At 39.7% G+C, this 12,890-nt stretch overlaps 1 protein-coding gene across 1 annotated transcript; it reads right to left on the bottom strand.

The window, feature by feature from the left end:
- Window positions 1–465: 465 nt before the first annotated feature.
- LOC115980751 lies at window positions 466–5,646 on the bottom strand. The gene is made up of 3 exons (XM_031102973.1): window positions 4,651–5,646; window positions 1,267–3,801; window positions 466–1,107 (listed from the first exon to the last, which is right to left on the bottom strand). The coding sequence occupies exons 1-3, from the start codon at window positions 5,644–5,646 to the stop codon at window positions 466–468; spliced, it is 4,173 nt and encodes a 1,390-aa protein (XP_030958833.1).
- Window positions 5,647–12,890: the final 7,244 nt, after the last annotated feature.

Genomic DNA, 12,890 nt, shown 5'->3' with positions numbered 1-12,890 from the left:
TTACATCCGTCAAGGCGGAATCTTGTTACTTAGTCTTTTAACCATACTTATATGATCGTCCGTAACTTACATCCGTCAAGGCGGAATCTTGTTACTTAGTCTTTTAACCATACTTATATGATCGTCCGTAACTTACATCCGTCAAGGCGGAATCTTGTTACTTAGTCTTTTAACCATACTTATATGATCGTCCGTAACTTACATCCGTCAAGGCGGAATCTTGTTACTTAGTCTTTTAACCATACTTATATGACCGTCAGTAACTTACATCCGTCAAGGCGGAATCTTGTTACTTAGTCTTTTAACCATACTTATATGATCGTCAGTAACTTACATCCGTCAAGGCGGAATCTTGTTACTTCAATTTTTTATTGGCCTTATGGTTGACCAATGCTGCCTGTGCAAAAACATCAGAAGAAAAATACTTTTATTAACTTTAATACCGAATGCATTCGTGTATTACATTTACTCATGGTATTTCTTTAAGTGTTCAATGTTCCATGGACGAGGGAGCTTTTGTCCGTCCATAGTTTCCAGGTGGTAACTTCCTTGCCTCGAATAATGGATGACGCGATAAGGCCCTTCCCATGTAGGGCCCAGCTTCCCTTGAGTGGGGTCTTTAGTCGCTATAGTGACTTTGCGAAGGACGAGGTCCCCTATGTCCAGACGCCTGAGTTTAACCCTCTTATTGTAGTACTCGGCCATCTTTTTTTGATACTTCGTCATTCTACCGGACGCATTATCTCTTACTTCATCCAGGCAATCCAAGTTCAACCGCAGTCCCTCGTCATTGGGTCCATCTCTGAAAGTCCCTCGTCTGATGCTTGTTACCCCAACTTCTACTGGGATTACTGCCTCTGTGCCATAGGTAAGCCTGAAGGGTGTCTCTCCTGTTGGGGTTCTGGCTGTAGTCCTATACGCCCACAGGACACTGGGTAGTTCTTCTGGCCAGGCACCTTTTGCTTCGTCCAGCTTGGTTTTGATTATCTTGAGCAGCGTCCTGTTCGTTACTTCCGTCTGTCCGTTTGCCTGAGGATGTCCAGGGGATGAGAACTGATTCTTGATCCCGAGGTCCGAGCAGAAGTCTCTGAAGCCTTGGCTGTCGAACTGCCTCCCATTATCAGATATGATCGTCAAGGGAATCCCGAACCTGCAGATTATGTTTTTCCACACGAAGCTCCGGATTCGAGCCTCAGTGATGGTTGCTAGGGCCTCTGCTTCCACCCATTTTGTGAAATAATCAATAGCAACCAGAAGGAATTTTACCTGACCTTTACCTTGGGGCAGAGGACCGACGATATCGATTCCCCATTGTGCAAACGGCCATGGGGAGGCTATGGTCGTCATTTTCTCCGCTGGGAGCCGCTGCACGTTCCCATACCGCTGGCATCTGTCGCACCTTCTGACGATATCAGCAGCATCTCCCTGCATGGTTGGCCAAAAATACCCCGCTCTTATCACCTTGTGGACTAGGGATCTGGAGCCGGCATGGTTGCCACAGATTCCTCCATGTACCTCTTCTAGGATGTATTTGGCCTCGTCCTCGTCAACGCACTTTAGATAAGGCATAGAGAAGCCTCTCTTGTACAAGACGTCATTCAGGATCGTAAACCTGGCTGCTCTCTTCTTCACCTTTCTGGCTTCGTCAGTATTCTGAGGTAGATGCCCATCCTGGAGGAAGGATATTATGGGCGTCATCCAGGTGCCTGTGCTCTGGATGGAGAACGCCACAACCTCTTCAATACTCGGGTGTTTCTGGATCTCTATTGTCATGTCTGTGCTCGCCTTTCCTTCTTCTGACGACGCTAGTTTCGATACTTTGTCGGCCCCAACATTCTGGCTTCTTGGTATCTGGACGAACTCCACTGTGTCGAACTCTTGGGTTAGTTGCCTTGTCAGTTTAAGGTATTTCTGCATCCTTTCTTCCTTTGCCTCGTATTCTCCACTGATCTGTCCGATTATCAGCTTTGAATCACTCTGGATTAGCAAATTTTTGGCCCCAAGAGCTTTCCCAAGCCTCAAGCCCGTCAGTATTCCTTCATACTCGGCTTCGTTATTGGTGGCTGGGAACTTCAGGTGAACCCCATACTTTATCACTTCTCCGTCAGGGGTGGTTATGACGACCCCTACTCCCCCTCTCTTTTGGGCTGACGAACCATCTGTCTGTATTGTCCATTTATCGACTTCGTCAGTAGTTCCATCTTCGTCTGGCAGAGTGAATTCGGCGATGAAGTCAGCCAGAGCTTGTGCCTTGATAGCTGCTCTTGGATGGTACTCGATGTCAAATTGGCTGAGTTCGACTGCCCATTGGACCATTCTCCCTGCGGCTTCTGGTTTGTTCATTGATTTCTTAATTGGTTGATCCGTCATCACGAGGATAGGATTTGACTGGAAATACGGCCTGAGCTTGCGCGAGGCTACTATAAGTGCAAACACAATCTTTTCGATCCTTGGGTACCTGAATTCAGCTCCTTGAAAGGCTTGGCTGACGTAGTACACCGGGAGTTGCTTCTTACATTCTTCTCTGATCAAGGCTGCGCTTACTGCCGAGGCTGATACTGCCAAGTATAAGTATAAGTTCTCCCCTCCTTTGGACGGGCTTAGGAGAGGTGGACTGCTCAGGTATTGCTTCAGCTCCTGGAATGCTGTTTCGCATTCGTCGGTCCAAGCAAAGGCCTGCTTGAGGATTTTGAAGAAGGGTAGGCATTTGTCTGTGGCCCTAGAGACGAACCTGTTCAGGGCTGCTATCCTTCCTGTAAGTTTTTGCACGTCCTTGACGGTCTTAGGTGAAGCCATGTCGATGATAGCTCGTACCTTCTCTGGATTTGCTTCTATTCCTCTCTGGGATACCATGAATCCCAAGAACTTACCCGAGGCTACCCCAAAAACACACTTGCTTGGATTCAACTTCATCTGGTGCTTTCTCAGGGTTGCAAAAGTCTCCTGCAGGTCGTCCAGGTGAGCGAGCTCCTCCTCGCTCTTGACGAGCATATCGTCCACGTATACTTCCATGTTCCTGCCAATCTGTTGGCTGAACATTTTGTTCACCAATCTTTGGTACGTAGCTCCAGCATTTTTCAACCCAAAAGGCATCACCTTATAACAGTAGAGTCCTTGGCTCGTGATGAAGGCAGTCTTCTCCTGATCTTCTTCAGCCATCTTTATCTGGTTGTACCCTGAAAAGGCGTCCATGAATGTCAGCAGCTTATGTCCGGCGGTGGAGTCCACGAGCTGGTCTATCCTTGGTAGAGGGAAGCTGTCCTTTGGGCATGCTTTGTTCAGGTCGGTGAAGTCTACACACATTCTCCACTTTCCGTTCGCTTTCTTCACTAGGACGACGTTGGCGAGCCATTCTGGATAATATACTTCCCGTATGAATCCAGCCGTCAAGAGTTTGGTTACTTCCTCTGCAACTGCCTGATCTCGTTTTGGAGCGAAGGTTCTTCGTCGTTGCTGAATGGGCTTCCTACTGGGGTCCACATTCAGCCTATGCTGGATAACTTCTGGAGATATGCCTGGCATGTCCTCGTGACTCCATGCAAAGACATCTAGGTTCCCCTTAAGGAATTTTATGAGCTTCGTCTTCATCTCGGGGCTTAACATCGTCCCTATCCTGGTCGTCTTGTCCGTATTTCCTTCCACCAACTCTACTATTTCCAGGGTCTCCATCGCGTCCTCCTCTTTTTCTTCGATCGTCCACGTGTGGTTTTCCTTTTTTGCCAGTACGGCTTGATAGCACTCCCTTGCCAGGACTTGGTCACCCTTCACTTCACCCACGCCGTTGTCTGTTGGGAATTTCACCTTCAAACAGTAGGTTGACGTTGCCGCCTTCCACTTGTTTAGGGTGGGCCTCCCAATGATGACATTGTAGGACGAAGGGCAATCTACCACCAGGAAGTCTACTTGTTTGGTCAACTGCAGTGGGTAGGTCCCTGCCGTCACCGTCAGAGTCACTATTCCCCTGGGGTAGACCCTGTCTCCACTGAAGCTGACGAGCGGAGAGTCAAAAGGACGGAGCCTTTTTGGATCCAGTCTCAGCTGCTGGAAGGCGGGGAGATAGATGATATCCGCTGAGCTCCCGTTGTCAATAAGGATCCTTCTGGTATTGAACCCTTCTATATTCAGTACTATGACCAGGGGATCGTTGTGAGGCTGCTTTACCCCCCTGGCGTCTTCTTCATTAAAGGACATGTCTTGGTACGTTCGTCGGTGCTTGGACGGAGGCATGGTGTGGACGCTGTTCACCTGTCTATGGCATGCTTTTTTGAGTGATCTAAATGACCCTCCTGAGGATGGTCCTCCCGCGATCGTATTTATCTCCCCGATCACTTTGCGTGGAGGTTGGGACGGATGGTCGTCATCCCGAGTAAAGGATTCATGTTGGGTCCTGTTGTCGTCTCTGACCTTGCCATGTTCCCCTTTCTTTACATATTTCTGTAACTTTCCTTTTCGTATTAATTCCTCTATTTGTTCCTTCAGGTCTCTGCATTCTTCTGTGTTGTGACCGTGGTCTCTATGGAACCGGCAATATTTGTTCTTGTCACGTACGTTGGGGGACGAATGTAATGGCCTGGGCCATTTGAGATAATGCTCGTCCTTGATCTGCGTGAAAATCTTGTCAACAGGCATAACCAAAGGAGTGAATTTTACCTGACGAGGATTTTTGTCGTCTCTCCGTCTATTCCCATCGTTGTTCCGACGTTCGGGTCTGTCTCTCTTTTGCCCTCTGCGGTCGTCTTCTCCTTTGGACTTGTCCCCTAGTCTCTCAGCACCTTTTATGGCAGCTAGAGCATCCTCCGCATTCATGTACTTTTGTGCCTTCAAGAGCATCTCAGCCATTGTCTTCGGGGGGTTTTTTGCAAGAGAGGCCACAAGGTCTCTGGATCTCAACCCTGCTTTGAAGGTCGTCAGCTGCACCTTGTCATCAGCTTCGTCCACTTCCAGAGTTTCCCAGGTGAATCGCTTGACATATGACCTCAGAGTCTCCTTCTCTCCCTGTCTTATGGTGAGTAAATAATCTACTGGCCTCCTTGGGCGTTGTCCCCCTATGAAGTGGCGCAAAAAAGCACTACTCAGCTGACTGAAGTTATCTATGGACGAGTTTGGTAACTTAGTAAACCACTCTCTTGCGGCTCCTTTGAGAGTCGTAGGGAAGGAACGACACAATATCTCGTCGGGTGGCTGCTGGAGACCCAAAGTCGTCTTAAAGGTATTAAGATGATCCTGAGGGTTCTTGAGTCCGTCGAATGGCTCTAATTGAGGCAGGCGAAACTTGGACGGCACGGGGCAATCGAGTACTGCTGCAGTGAAGGGCGAATCTGTAGCCTTTACCATTTTGTCTACACTCCGGTCCGTCTTTTCCTTGATAGCGCTCCTTAATTCGTCCATCTCTTTCCTCATTTCCCGAAGAAGATCTGAGTTCTGTTCGTCCGGAGTAGTTGGTCTCCGGGGGATTTCCCTCTGCTGGCTATCCCCCTCTCCCTCTCCCTCCGTGTTACCCTTGGACCGGATTTCTTCTTGTTGAGCTTGTTGAACCTGCTGGAGCCGCAGCTTCATTTCCTGGTTCTGTCTGGTGAGTTCCTCAATGGTGGCTGCAAGGGCTTGAACTTGCTGGGCCAAGGTTGCTGAGTCTGGGTTGGATTCCATCTGGATATGGAGAATTGATGGAAGCTACGTTTTCGAATGTGAATCCGAAAAGATGGTTCCCCACAGACGGCGCCAAACTGATGATGCACAGGATCGTCAGTAACAGTGAGCGGATGGAACCCTTCGTGGTGCGAGAGAATATGCTCAACGATGATCACCGGTGTGGTGCCTGCCACAACTTCTCCGATGCCAAAGTCAGAAAAATAATCGTCAATCAAGATCTATCTCTGTGTGTGTATATTTCGTACCTTTTTACTGACTGTGTGGGAGCTTTATATTTGCAACCTTGGGGGCTAGCCGTTGGAGTGATAAATGCTTTCTCAAGTAACGCCCCTGGTCCAATAATGAGACTTTTAAGAGGTTCCCAACGGTCTGCTGGGCTGATTTCGTAACCGCTCAAGTCATTGATTGACTGCATTGAGTGACTCTCTGTCTTCGTCAGTGACGATGGTTTTCCTCGTTGTTCCTGACGACTTCGTCAAGGATGCTTCCTTCGTCACTAAATGTTATCTTCGTCTAGGGATGCAGCATCGTCATTCCCATCAGTCTTCCTTTGATTGGGGTCCCGATTGTTCATCGTAAGCAAAAAAGAACCAATTGGTAAACTTTATTCGTGTGACCAATGTGGCTCTTTATAGGAAATGAATTTGATTAAAAAAATTTGTGGAATATTAATTTGAATTTTTAAGAAATCATATTTGAATTAAATTTGTAACTTTTTTATTCAACTTTTTGCAAACATGGCTATTTTGTAGATGTCACTTGTTCATTGAGTTGTAACACCCGCAAGGGTGCTGATATGGTAGAATTGTTGCGATAGATACTTTCATGTTTTGGACAATTTTTTTCTCTCTTAAATTGGTTTTGAAGAATCAGTAGCAAAACATGAGCATCTGCAATCTCTGCATGGGTTCCAATTGTGAGAACACTTTGAGGAGATTCAAATTAGTAATTCATATAACATATAGGGACCATGAGAGTAAATTTTGTGTCATTTTGGTTTGGCCAAAGAAATGAAATATTTTGATACCAGTGTACCATTTTGAGGGTTAGATATATGAGTAGTGATATAAGTTTTACAACATTGAGCTAACAAACTAGTGTGTTACCAATCACAAAGTGACAATTCAAATATTTATTTTATAAGGTGGTTGAAGTCTACCAATCACATTCATTGTTATATTAGTTTGTAAACATTATGTAGTAAAACTTGTATCTTTGTCATTTTCCTATACAAAGATTTATTTATTTTTATTTTTATCAAAATATAATCTAAATTGCACTTATTTTATAAGCCTAAGTATTATCCTAAGTACATTAACCAATGTAATTATTTTATTATATTGGCTGAAACATCAATATTGCCCAAAATTCCCAAAAAATCTACAATATGGCCAATACAATAAGGCACAATTCTACATTTTGTCTAGTAAATTTTTTAAAAAATATTAGTATCAGTTTAATGACCGATATGGTATATATTGCTAATACGGCTAGTATTGACTTTCTTGGTAGGAACACCATTGAATCCAAAAGTTTAAGTTTATGAGTTTAGCCTAATTATGTTCTACTAACAACTCATATCTTTTTTTCTTTTCTTTTTTTTCTTTTTTTGGAGAAGAAACAACTCATTATCTAATGTGAAACTTCACTATTTAACCAACTACACCACATACATGTGAATATTATAACACACCTTTAGCAGTAACACATCACATTAACATCAAATAAGGTCTATCATAAGCGAATAGTATACAAATTCAGAAATAAGGTCTATCATGACTATTGACCAACCATACCACTTACATATAAATATGACTCCAACTATAACAGTGTCACAATTGGTGAAAATTAGTCCATCGTAGGTTAATAGTTTACAAATTCATGGTTACAAATACGGAAGGAGTACTAAGTAGTCTAGAATTACAACAAAGTTATATAGTGTAACAATCACATAGGTTTCAAAAATAAATAAATCACATAAAGACAACACTCAGAAATAAAACAATCAATAAAAGGGAAGATCTATCTTCGTTTGAGTTGCTCCCTAGTGATCATTCTCCATCACATTGTGTGCCCCCTACTTCACTAGTAGTTTCTCTCTCCAAGTCATCATTAGCATCATGTTCACTCTCCTCACCGTCACTAGCATCAGTCTACAATAAAAGTATTTCAAAATTAAAAAAAAAATAAAAAAAAAAAAGGAAGAAGAAGAAGAAGATACAAAGTAATCCAAAAACAACATGATATGAAAGTGCACGATGTTAACATATTATGAACAATATTCCGATCTCATGCACCAAATATGCAGATCAACTAAAACCAAAAGCGACAAGATCCAGCAATCACAAAAACCAATGTCAACTCTATTCATATTAGATTTCTCACATTCCGCACGATTGTAAGATACTACATTTCAAATAACAACAATAATTACAACACCAATATGGGAGTTTATCTCTCTTTTTTTTTTTTTTTTTTTTAATTACATAATTTGGAAGTAGTTGCGCTCCATAATTATTTTCTAGGAGTTAATAAGAAACATAAATGATACAAAATCTAAAACAAAAGAGAACTTGAATATATCACATCACAAAAAAAAAAAAAAAAGGTTTTAGAATTGCCTTTTATGAGGTTTCATATTTTGAAACCATAGTATAATATTTTTATTATTAATTCTACGAGTTACATCTCTTCCAATGTATATAACCAAACAATCATTCATCAATTAATCTCCCATTTGATTGATTTATTTCAAATTTGCTAAGATCTAAATGGGTTTTTTTCTAAGTTTTTTAATTAACAAATTTCTACTTTCGTTGTTGAGCTTATTAATTTTTATTTTATTTTTCCAAATTTTAGCTCAAATTGGTTTGTTATTGAGTTTTATTATTTCATTTTTTAAAGGCCAAGATATTGATAACACGATCATATTCAAATTTATTTTAGTTGGACTTAAAAAACATTTAAGGTCATGGTGTTCAAAATTTTATTTTAGAGGGTCAAAAAAATTAAAACAAAATTATATATATATATATATATATATATATTGCCAATTCAGGGGGTTGAAATCATGGACCCTTGGGCTTCAAGTGGAGCCTCCACTGTTTGAAAGAGATGAATAGATGAAGCTTTTATAGGGGCCATAGGGGTAAGCTTCATACCGATTTAAAATGAATACTCGGACTACTATTCTTTCTAAGATGCTTATAAATTAAAAGGCTCTCTAAAGACCCAAATAATTGTTTTTGTGTGTGTGTGTGTGTGTTAAGTAATTTGAAGAAGGCAATATGCATGAATGAAGGCCCACGTTTGTGTTTAAATGTGGGTGCAATTGAATGACATCTACTTGAATAGAAAATTTTGATGCTTTTTAATTAGGACAATGCTAACGAATGTTGTTAGAGTATTGGTTAATAATTCATTTAAAGAAAGTTTTTATAGGGAAAAAAAAAGAAATTAATGTTTTGACATTTTTTTTTTCATTTTTCATAAAAATTATGTCAAAATTTTCCTAAAATGAATTATTAATCAATGCCCTTAAAGCACTCGTTTGCATAACCCTTTTAATTAAAGGCAACCTAAATGCTAATAGTTAATTACTTTATATATTTTGAATTCAGCTAGCTGAGATATCATCATGATGACACATGGCAGTGGAAGTAAATTAATTTGCAGCCACTTACAAATTTTTTTTTAAAAAAATTTATAAAAAAACTACTTTTTTATTTTAATTTTTAATAACCTCAAAGTTGGTATTTAATAACAAACTGCGGCAACGTACCTTTTCAGCGGACTTTTGGTCGCAAGTCTCCAATTTAGCCTCCCAATACTCTTTTATTGTAGCGTTTAGATAAAAATCTCCATCCCCCTCCTTTTTGAATATGTGCTTTCCACCCAATTTCATGCTTGTTAGATTTGGCGTGTTTAGAGCATTTACAGCAGTGGAGTTAAATTTTTAGCAATTTAGCTTTACCAAAAATTACTTTATCTATTTTACCTACACACATGTTGCAGCAGTGGATCTATTTTAGCTTTCAACACAATAAAATAATATATCCATCACAATAAAATAATATTTCTACTACAATAAAATAATAATATTTTTTCTACAACAAAATAATATATCATCATCATCACCACCACCACCACCACCACCACACAGCACAAACATCCTCCACCACCACCACACAGCACCAACACCAGCAGTACACAACAGAGAAAAAAAAAAAAAACCCAAATCCTCAATCCAGACCAAACAAAATCACCAACCGGAGACAAACCCAGCACAAATCGAAGACACACAAGCCCACGCGTTGATGCTGCCCACACTACACTCCTCGCGACTTCGTCCTCTCAATCCAGCGCCCCAGATCCATCATCATCCTCATCAAGGCCGGCTCCCCAGTCGATCAAACCATCGCTGCCCTCTCCTCTTTCATGGAGCCAGGCGACTCCATCATCGACGGCGGCAACGAATGGTACCTAAACACCGAGTGTCGTATCAAACAGGCCTCGTCGCGGCTGGGATGGGATGGCGACGACGTGAGCTGGGAGATGAGAGAGATGAGAGTTTGACAGACGGCGTGGACGGTAACAGCGTGGGACGGCGACGGCGTGGGCTGGGCTGGGACAGCAACGGGATGGCGATGGCGTGGAGAGCTTGATGAGTGAGAGAGATGAGAGCTCTGAGAGAGGCATGAAGATTGAATAAAAGAATGAAGAAAAATAGAGTAAGTTTTATTATTTTAATAGGAGTTGGATTAAATTTTTTTTTTTTTTTTAGATGTGTGCTACAGTGCACATCTATCTATAGATGTGCACTGTAGCAAATCAGCTAAAAATTTTAGCTTTGCCTCCACTGCTGCAAGTATTTTTTGGTAAATTGGTGGAGCTAAAATAGCATTATAGCTTTTTAACTCCACTGCTGCAAATGCTCTTGAGACTCCGCTACAAAAAATCTTCAATTTAGGACAGTTGTCAACATTTACTAAAACCAATGATGGGAATTTGATGGTGCGATTCCCCAAATGGAAGGCTGTGAGACTCGGCAAGTTAACAAATTTCAAAGATATCAAATTATTGAAAGCGATCTCATCTCCTGCTTCTGCTTCACTTCCCTCATTTGCAACTATTTCTGTCATTCTTTTGCAACCCCAAATTTGAATATATCGGAGTTGCACGAGAGTTCTGGCTGTTGAGGGAGTTAATAAACTAATCAATACATCAGATCTATATACATACAAATCCTTTAAGTAGTGGGAAGATGTGGATGAGAATGGCACAATATTCTTTAATCTGTGAAAATCTGATACTCTTGCTCTTGCAATTGGAGCCTCTACATTTGGAATTTCACCGTTTCCGTACAAGTGAATTACTTTAAGGTTGCAACAGAATTCTGCTGACGGTCCGCCACATATCTCATTCATGGCATTGCCCTCATTCAATCTCAATCTTTCCAAGTTCGGGAATTTATCCTGGGGAAACGCCAAAGTAATGAACAAATTAAGGAAATAATGAACAGGGACTAGATGTATCTAAATCATCTAGACATCTAAATCCATCGCATGCACTAATTTAAATTGAATAAATTCAAGGGATATGGTTCCTATCACTCAAGTACAGAAAAAATATCAGCACATTAATTAAAAAATTAAAAAGAATGAAATAGTCCAAGCAACATTTAAAAGGACCGATTCAAAGAAAATTATTTAATACTGCAGAGCTTTCGTTAATATGAATGAATTGAGTTCCACTAGGAGGTAGCAATAAAATATTAAAGCTAGAGATAAGCAATAAAATATTAAATTACATAATAAACTAATTGAACCAAGTTTTGTTCAATTTGAATTAGGACAAGACAAATTCGATCTAGCATATCAAAAATAAAAACCAAGGAAAAAAAATGAAAAATATATGAATAGCTAACCAATGCACATTGGTTCAACCATCATGTCATTCAGAACTAATCATGAAGAATTGGAGAAAACAACACATTCACATTCTATTTGACTCAAGCAATTAAATCAATAGTACTTTGGAGTAAAGACTTAAACAAGAATTTGCCAATAGAATTACATCTTTTTAAAATGTGTAAATTTTAAAACACTACTAAAATATAATCAATAAATTTATTTATTTTATATATATATATATATGATATTATTTTTATTAATCACATTCATTACCACATTAGTTTATAAACCTTTTGTAGTTAAATTGATCACTATTTTAACATTTTCCATAACTAAACATAGGTTCTTTCCATTCGGCCAATGATAACCAATGACAAGTTGAACCACCATTTTCTCTAAAACCATAACCACTACCTTTCTTTTATTTGATAAAGAAATGATATTATGCTCAAATAAACAAATTTTGTCATGTCATTGTTGCATGAGACTATCCATCGCACATAGGCTTAAGGGACACTACAGAATTTTGCCATTATTGCTGTGGAAAGTGAATTTGGCTTCAATGGTGTCTAGAACAGAAAATTAGAGGTCACACAAGACAAAATTCTTTTAATTTAAGAGAGGCAAATTTAAAGAACTTAGTGAGACATTAGTTAATTGCACAGAAAAATATATACTTGAGCTTTGAACTCTAACAAAGGAGTATTAATTGATATCTACTAACCATCATTCTTAATAACAAAAAAAGAGTGGGGTGATTTGAACCCTTATCGTCATTTTTAGAGACATCAAAAAGTGACAATTTTCCACTTATTATCATTCTAATCTTATTCATATTGAAATTTAGAAGTGAAGAAGAACATGGGAAAGTTAACCATTCTAATTTTTAACTTAATAGAAATAGTAGACATAATTTTGGATGTCAACATATACAGAAAAAAAAAAGAAAAAAAAAAAAGAAAAAGAAAAAAAAAGATGAACGTGTGGGAATGAGAAGAAGAACAGTCTAAATGTTTTAGTTCATTTGGCAAGCGACGAAAGTCAGATTTCTGAACATTTTGAACCTATTTTGATGGCCCACACATGTGAATAAAAATAAATATACTTTTCCCATTGTTTTTTTATACTACTTTTTTAAGCAAATAAGAAATCATCAAAATGCATCTAAATTCACTCATAACCAAATTATAAGGCTTGCATTATTAAATAGGAAAATTTCAAAATTCAAAATAAATTTGAAATTTGTATGGTTAGTTTTGTGATGATTGTTTTTTTTTTTTTTATCATTATGTCAAGACACTCACGAATTTCTTCTTGGTCAAAACAAAA

The sequence above is a fragment of the Quercus lobata genome, chromosome 3 (genome assembly GCF_001633185.2).
Source record: "Quercus lobata isolate SW786 chromosome 3, ValleyOak3.0 Primary Assembly, whole genome shotgun sequence".
Taxonomy (NCBI): domain Eukaryota; kingdom Viridiplantae; phylum Streptophyta; class Magnoliopsida; order Fagales; family Fagaceae; genus Quercus; species Quercus lobata.
The sequence above is the reverse complement of the archived record's forward strand: the minus strand, read 5'-3'. Positions and strand labels throughout refer to the sequence as shown.